The 8473-nt window shown below is 37.9% G+C and overlaps 1 protein-coding gene and 1 pseudogene across 2 annotated transcripts in view; both read left to right on the forward strand.

Annotated features, from left to right (window-relative positions):
* LOC122085663 (BAHD acyltransferase DCR-like) overlaps nt 1-3874 on the forward strand; it is a 5952-nt gene extending 2078 nt beyond the window's left edge. The window contains exons 1-2 of one of the 2 annotated variants that reach the window (XM_042654157.1): nt 1407-1911; nt 2844-3874. In XM_042654157.1, the coding sequence (XP_042510091.1) occupies nt 1450-1911; nt 2844-3704 (1323 nt within the window). In that variant the 5' untranslated portion in view covers nt 1407-1449 and the 3' untranslated portion in view covers nt 3705-3874. Of the gene's footprint in view, nt 1-1406; nt 1912-2843 lie in introns of those variants that run through there. The other variant, XM_042654158.1, reaches the window with a different exon arrangement.
* The window catches only part of LOC122085664, a 28042-nt pseudogene that overhangs the window by 9028 nt on the left and 10541 nt on the right, over nt 1-8473 (forward strand).

Genomic DNA, 8473 nt, shown 5'->3' on the forward strand with positions numbered 1-8473 from the left:
TCACCCCCTGAAGGTGGTATTTCACGAAATTGTACAAGATCGGAATTGCAGACGATTTTTTTCCAGTACCTTACACATTGATTGATAAAACTAGTCAACCTAGGATAGGGTCCCTAGACAGTGTGAACTGTGAAGGGCCTTCATATGTTTCAAAAAATTTTAAACTTTGAATCAGGATGGGTACCTGTGGAATATGTTTTGGAATCGGCTGGCAGTGTTTTCAAAAACCCTAGAATCGGTCCCTTAGATCCTAAAATACAGTAATGCAGTCTCCAAAACCTTAGAATCAATGCAACTAGTTTGATACTTCTAGAATCGAGTTCAGTGACAATTGAATACGATTTGAATCCACCAATTTGATTGATCTAATTCCGATGATTTTAAACTTAGAATCGAGGTAGGACCAGTTCTTGTTGATTTCGATAAAAAAATCAGTCCTAAAAATCCTATAATCAGCCTCTCAAATCTCAAAAACTCAATATGTTAATCCCAAAAACCCTATGAAATCATTGGATTTGGGGTGGCAAATATGAACCATCTAGGCAAACTCATGAAGCTTACCATGGATGATTCCCGAACATGTTCAGGATGCATGGCCTCGGTGTTTGTTCTCTATTTTTTTGGAAATTACCCCTAATTATCAAACCTTAAATTCTATTTATAAGTTTTTAAGAAGTTTGGCCTATAAAGCTGTAATTATGAAATCCTCTTTTTGGCATGTAAATAACGATATTTATTTTTAGGGAATGGGATAGCTACGCCACCAGTTTAAGGTAAGTTAGTGGATAGACACAGTGGGTGCTAACTTATGGTATATTGACAATATACTGAACATTTTCCCATATTTTTAATGAAATTTATTTATCTTTGATCATTAAAAAAGAGCCCAAAAGACATTAAAACCCTTTGCGATGAGGATTCAACAACTAGGGTGCATATTTAGACCGTCTCAACTACTCACCGTTCAACGCAGAGGATTTGAATTCAAATCAACCACTTCAAAAATCTATAATTAAAATTAGATAATTTGAGTTTAATTCTCTTAAATATCAACAAAGGTCGTTACCATCATTGGAAAAGAAAGGGGCCAATCCCAGTACTCTAAAATTTAAAATGCTTTCCGACTCATTAAGTAAATTTCTCATTATTCGTGGAGAAATCGGTTGGCCGAGGCTGACAGTAAGAGGCAAATATAGAGAAGCAGAGTTATATTTTCTGCCTTCCCGGTTCATGGAGGCCCCAAGAATTTACTCCAACTATGAACTCCCATCCCAAAACCCAACAACATACAAAGGATTAGATATAAAGAAAAAAATTGTATTTAATGGATTACATCTACTTTCGTGAACCCATTAATGCCCTCTCTTCTATAAGTAAACCTCACCTCCCTCTTCTCCTTTCACACTCAATAACTAGGTTTCTCTCTCTTTACTTTTCTTTGTAACAGAGATGGCAATTGAGAATGGGAGCAAGAAAGCAGATAAGATGGTGAAGGTGACTAAGAAGGATATGGTTCTCCCAAGTAAGGATTTGGGAAGACGAGAATGCCCTCTGGTTACATTTGATCTTCCTTATGTGACCTTTTATTACAACCAGAAGTTGTTGTTGTATAAGGGTAATAGTTTTATTGATGATTGGGAGGAGATGGTGGGGAACATGAAGGAAGCTCTTGGGGAAGTTCTTGTGGATTTTTATCCATTGGCTGGGAGATTGGAGAAAGATAAGGAAGGTGTGTTGAGGGTTGTCTGTGATGTCAAGAATGTTGGTGTGGAGGTGGTGGAGGCGGTGGTTGACGGCGTCGGCATTGATGAGCTTGGGGAAGACGAGTCTTCCTTCTTGTTGCAGGAGATCGTTCCTTACACTGGCGTTCTGAACTTAGAAGGTTTCCGCCGCCCATTGCTGGCTGTTCAGGTACTCAAATTTTCCTGGGTTTTTTTTCTTATCCATTTCGAGATCGAGAGAGAGAGAGAGAGAGAGAGAGAGAGACTACAGTTAATGTACTGTTACGTGGGACTGGCAGTTCAGTTCATTGACTCAAGTGCTCTACAAAGTACAAACTGAAAAAAGTGTTTTGGATAGATAGTTATACAGAAAAATGTTTCTTGCGTTCCGTTTGATGGGGAAAAAAAAAAAAAAAATGAAATAAAGCGTCTAGCTTGGTGTTTTTTCAATTTTTTTGAACAAAAAGAAAAAAAAATTTACTAGAAACTTAAAGTGATGGAATAACAATACCTTATTCCGTCATTTTGGTTTTATTTCAAATACAAAAAAAGGTAAAAATTAGGGTAATCATTCATGAAACAAGTTCACCAAATGCCATTTTTCTGCTTTAAAATCGCATTTTGACATTGAAACTGAAAATTCAGTTTTTGACATGAAAACATCGTTCCTGGGATTGAAAGACTACTAAACACAGCCTTATATTTTAGTTTCTGAAAAGCAGCATGGTCCTCGTGCTCTCAATCGTTCGATGCTCACTGCACTTCACCACTTGTTACAGAGGATGTGGATGAGTTTGGGATTTTTGACTTTTTTAAGGAAGGAATATGGTAGTTATTTTGTACTCATCTTTGTGTGATCATCAGGTAGTGCTTCCTTTTAGAACATTTTTTTTTTTCTTTCTAATTATTATTTACAAAATAGCCTAAAAGGCACCGTGACTCTTGTGCCTAGATATCGAGGGAGCAAAATGGTTGTGTTTACCCCTTGCGAAAGGCACAATCCTATCCTATTGATGTTTCTAAACACGTTTTTATTGGTTTTCGTGTTAATGTTGGAATCACATGGTCTTTGATTTTAAGTTTTTTTTTTTTTTTTTTTTTAATATTTTCTGGATGACACAGTTCACCAAGGTTAAAGACGGGCTTGCAATCGGGTGCGCATTCAACCACGCTATCCTAGACGGTCATTCCACGTGGCACTTCATGAATTCCTGGGCGGAGATCTGCCGTGGATCCGGCTCAATTTCAATCCCACCTTTACACGACCGTACTAAAGCCAGGAACACACGTGTGAAGCTCGACCTCCCCTCTGACCTACCCCAACTAGCCAAGTCACCACCGATGAGAGAGAAGATATTCCGATTCTCCCGCTCTGCCATCGACGAGATACAATCTGATGTCAACTCCTCCTTATCAAACGGCTCAAAATTCTCAACCTTCCAATCACTTGGGGTCCACATATGGAGAGCTGTCACCCGTGCACGCCACCTGAACACAGAAGATCACACGGTCTTCACCGTCTTCGCCGACTGTAGAAAGAGGTTAGACCCTCCGATGCCGGAAAACTACTTCGGAAACCTAATTCAGGCGGTGTTCACGGTGACGGCGACTGGAGCGTTGCTAGGGAACGCGCCAGCGTTCGGTGCGTCGATGGTGCAGAAGGTAATTGAAATGCACGATTCGAAAGTGATCGAGGTTCGGAACAAAGAGTGGGAGGCGTCGCCGAAGCTGTTCCAGTGGAAGGATGCGGGGATCAATTGTGTGGCAGTAGGGAGCTCGCCGAGATTTCAGGTTTACGATATCGATTTTGGGTGCGGGAGGCCGGAGGCGGTGAGGAGTGGGAGGAACAATAAGTTTGATGGGATGGTGTATCTGTATCAGGGCAAGGGTGGGGGGAGGAGTATTGATGTGGAGATCAGCTTGGAAGCTCAGGCAATGAACAATTTGGAGAAAGATAAGGAGTTTCTCATGGAGGAGCACTAGTCCTAGACTCCTAGTTAGTTCATATTCCTCTCTCTCTCTCTCTCTCTCTCTCTTGGAGTACTACTGCTAGTGTGGAACTTTGTAGTTCTTGATCAGTCTTCTTCAGTGTCTACTACTGCTAATGGTTTCTGGTTAAATTCGAATAACATTTTACAGAAGTGTTCAATTTATGGGTTTTCCTTCAAGTTCTATGTGGAAAATTTAAGCTTATAGGAATTGAACTTCTTTTGTCATTCAATGTGTATTCAATCTCATAGTTAGCAAATTCGGATTTGAGAATTATTCGGGCAGAGAATTATTCGGAATAATTCGATTGATTAATTTAAGGATTTGGTGAAAAAAGCGAATATGACGTTTTATTTTTTGTTTTTTGTTATTTTGTTTTTTTGTTTTATTGTTTTATTGTTTTTTTTTTTAAATATTGTTTAAGTGGATCGAATAATTTGGTTTAATTCGGTTGGGCCTAAATTATTCACGTTTAAAATTCAAATTAGTAAAATTCGTGTTTTTTACCGAATTTTATTTTTAATTTAGATTCGATCAGAATTTTTTATTTAATTCAAAAAAATTTGATTCAACAGAATAATTCACGAATTATTCGGCCGAATTGCTAACTAGGGAAATCAATCTTCAATATGTGGAGCCGTTTTCAGTCTGCTAAGTGAATGTAAATATATTCTTTTTGCAATTTTGAAAGTTGCCATGTTTACCTGGTACTCTAATAATGAACAATCTTTTCATGTCAGTAGATTGGAAAGGTATCCAATACAGCTTCTGGTACTGCCGGGGAAGAGGGATTTGGCTCCTTTCCAGTCACCCTCTTATCAAGCATCTGCACGATGCATTTCAATAGTTAATTTGGGACATGCAACTTCAAGTGTGTCGGTGTCTAATTAGAGATTGATTAGACCGTCAATTGTTAGAGAGGATCTGATTTCCTGGAAGAGAAGGGTTCTATCAAAAAAATAAAGTGGAAGGGAGGGGAAAAAACTCTCGTTTTTTTTCCCGGTAAGAAAAGTGAGGAAAAGCATGTGGGTTTTGGGGTTCAAATTGTTTAAGGTGAATGATGAGATGTAGTGAGCATCCGATAATTGAGAGCATTCGGGCACACATCCTGAAGGGCTCCTAGTCACCCGATGCTGTGAACATCAATGCAATGATTGTAAGCGATTTTCACACATGGGTTTTGTACAAAGTAGGTTTTGGGGTTGAACCTAGACCAATGATGAAGAAAAAACATGTTGAGGTACATTAGCTTTCCCAATCCAGTCAAGCTTGGGATGAACCTAGCCCACCCCACCCCACCCCACCCCACTCCACTTTACTTTTGGTTTGTAACTTGTATCTTGTATCTTGTATGGGCTTCACGTTCAATTTCAAGCATTAAGAGACTAGTGCATGAATGAAATGAGGCCTCGGAAGCTCATTCTGTTGAATAAATCAATCCAAAAGCTTAAATTATTAGGTGAAGAGATGAATTGGTATGTGACACCATCTAAAGTCTTAGAGATTTTCAATAGATAATTATTCCCAATTCTTATTAACCTCATGTGTTGCCTCTGTTTTGGATGACAATACACGTAGCATGTCATCCAAAATTGGGATCCTGATGGCTCTTGATCGATTCTAATATGAGTCGAATTAGAATCAATAAAGATTAGTGAGGAATTGAAAAAATTCGACCAAAAAATATACCCTAACCTTAGTTTTTTGAAGGGGATTGGCCGAGTGGGTTTAGCTAGAATTAGGATTGACCTCAGTTGATTGGATTCCAAATTTTGAAACCCTAGGTTCACATCTAAATGGGAATGGGGGACTCAAAGAGTTTGTAGATCCTATTCATAGAGCAACTCGGCACTTCTCAATAACATTCCATTTCCATCAAACAGGATTAGGGAGAAAGAATCCTACCAATCTGGTGTAAGAAACACCAACGTGTGGGGCCAATGGAAGAGCATACAGGAGCATCTTCAACGCACAATCAAGGGGCAACATGGTCTTTTCGCACACATCTATATCTAGACATTTCCTCCGCAAAACCGACATAATTCTTTTTCCCATAAATTAAAAGCACTTTATTTGACATGTAATTGAGTGATTATATCACAGTCGCTGTGAGATTATTGTAAAAGAATGGAAGAACATGAAAATCCAAATATACATCAATTTACACACGGGGATTGATTAGGCTTCTTTCATAAGACCAGCCCAATCCATATGAGGTTTGGTAATAATTTCTAAGCCCAGGCCCAGCACAAAATCCATACCCATCCTCGAAATACTCTCCTAAATCCTAACCTCAGGTTGCAATTTGCAAGGGAAGTAGGGAATGGAAGCGAATGAAGGGAAATATTTTCACTTTTTGAAAAATATATTTTATTTCTTGGAGAAATATTTACTTTTCCTTAGAATGAAAAGAAAGAATAAAAAAAAAAAAAAAAACTCTTCTTATCAAATATATTTCATTTCTTAATATTTCCATTGCAATTAAATGGAGCATTAGGCTAAAAGTTGTGTGCTTTGACATTTTTTATTTGGCTTGAGCCTTGTCTAAGGTGCATTCAAATCTTCTTGTGCTACGTTTTGCTTAGTTATTAAGTAAAATGCTTAATTATGGTTTGCAGAATTTACAGAATCTATCCCATTAAGTTGGGATAAGATTTTGAATTTTGTTGTTGTAGAATTTACAGATATAAAATTTAAAACAGAATTAAATCCAAAATAAAATAACTGAAGCCAAAATAAAATTGAATGAACCAAAATCGAATACAAATTGAATAATCAAAACCAAATTACATTCAGTTTCAATTTGGAAATTTGGAGAGCTGAATAGCATTCGATTCAATTTTGATTTCGATTTCGATTTAGTCTATTTTTATTTTGAATCGAGCCAAAAAATGAACCATTAGAGTCGAACCAATAAAACCCAAAAGAGTGACAATTTGGGTATCCTAAAACCGACCCGTAAAACCCAAAACCGAACAATGGGACGGTCCTGGGAGCTGGTTCTTGGATGCCCCCGGACCACTGAAACAAAGATGTGTCGCGCAGCACCAGATATGCTTCCATATCTCGAGACTCCCCCGTACGCCAAAGACATGCTATGATGCTACGCTTAAGCAAGAAGGCGACCCCCACTAGGAAACGACAAAATCCTCAATAAACGAAACTTTAGATATTATCCTTCCCCACCTTCTGAGGAGTCCACGACATTTTTAGGTATCCTTGAATTGTTTATATTTTGAAGGGAAGTTCTCGAGGGGGAATCCCAATTCTATCCATTTCTGCTTTTTTAAATTTCTGACTTACTTCTTTTGTTGTTTGTTTCCATGATTCAGAAAATTTTAGGAACTGATTGATTTCTCAGATTTTAAATTTTTTGTGAAGTCGTTGTTGGTACTTGAAATGAAATAATCGCTTCAGTTGTCTCCATTAGTAACTTACATTATTTTTGTTTAGTACTGAATTAGTGAACTCAGAATTTGCCTTTAGGGTGAGTGTTCGTGGAAGGGAGCAGATTTGGTTTTCCTTGTTGTTTGTGTTTTTTCTTTTTCATTTCCTATTCATCTGAACTTTTATATGGCCTCAGATTTCCATTTCCGTTGTTTTGATAAGTTTTGAATTTTACCATTTTGTGCTTCAAATTTTGAAGTTGTTTCATACTTATTTATTTAAACCTTTTATTCTCACCTCTTTAGTTTTTTTTTTTTTCCAGTTAAAATGTGAGAGGATATAATGACTCATCATTAATTCTTATTCTTATTATATTTTTTTGGGTATGACTAGGCCAATTTCGCTCATTGTTATTGATCTTACAGGGAATCTGAATTTTGGAAAATGGAAGAAATTGAGAAGGGGGAGGAACCTTCTTCCCGTGGAAATGAATGGGGAGTTGTGTCACTCACAGCCTCAACATATGCTGCTGCTCCTGGTCCAGAAGGATTTGAATCTAATACTGATAAGGGCCATGAGTTTGTTGAGGATGAACAGGAAACCTCTCGTGCAATGTTCATGTCTGGTCACTTTGTGTTCCCACCTAGTCAACATGAGAATCTCCCACTGGACCAAGATAACAGTGAGATTGATAATGAGACTAGGGACCTGCCTGTTGCTTCAAACGAGGTGCCCGGATTAGATATGGGGAAAATAATCCTCTGTTTTTCTCATCCCTGTTTTTCCTTGTTTTGCTACCTGCAGAACACGACACGTGGACAACTTTAAGACCAACGCACTGGATGTAATAATCCTCACCCAACCTTGACCATTGGATCCTCTGTTGTCCACATGTCGTGTTCTGCAGGTAGCAAAACAAGGAAAAATAGGAATGAGAAAAACAGAGGATTTTGATCCTAGATATGGAGGTAGGGGACAGATCTAACAAGAAAAATGATGAAAATTGGGAAATAAAAGGATTGACAATGCCTGAGGAGTTGTCCGGAATGCAGTTCTTTGATGAAAAAGGTAATAGTTTGTTATTTCTATCCTTAAAAGGATACACTTGTTTGTTATTTCTGTATGATGAATATGAATATTTGAGCTAATGGGCGTGATGATAATCCAGGAAACAGTTGCTTTTTTTTCTGAATTTATATCCTAGGCTTTACAAGTCCTCTCCTTATGTTGCCATGAGTTAGGAGAGTAGAAAACTGTCCTTGCATGTTCTACCACAATGGACTTTTTTGCGTACCAGTCTGAAAATTGACCCTTATATCTGTGATTGAATCAATGCTATGTTCTCAGTGTAGAAAGGAACCCTGTTGATCAGTTGA

The sequence above is a fragment of the Macadamia integrifolia genome, chromosome 8 (genome assembly GCF_013358625.1).
Source record: "Macadamia integrifolia cultivar HAES 741 chromosome 8, SCU_Mint_v3, whole genome shotgun sequence".
NCBI classification, from domain to species: Eukaryota; Viridiplantae; Streptophyta; class Magnoliopsida; order Proteales; family Proteaceae; genus Macadamia; species Macadamia integrifolia.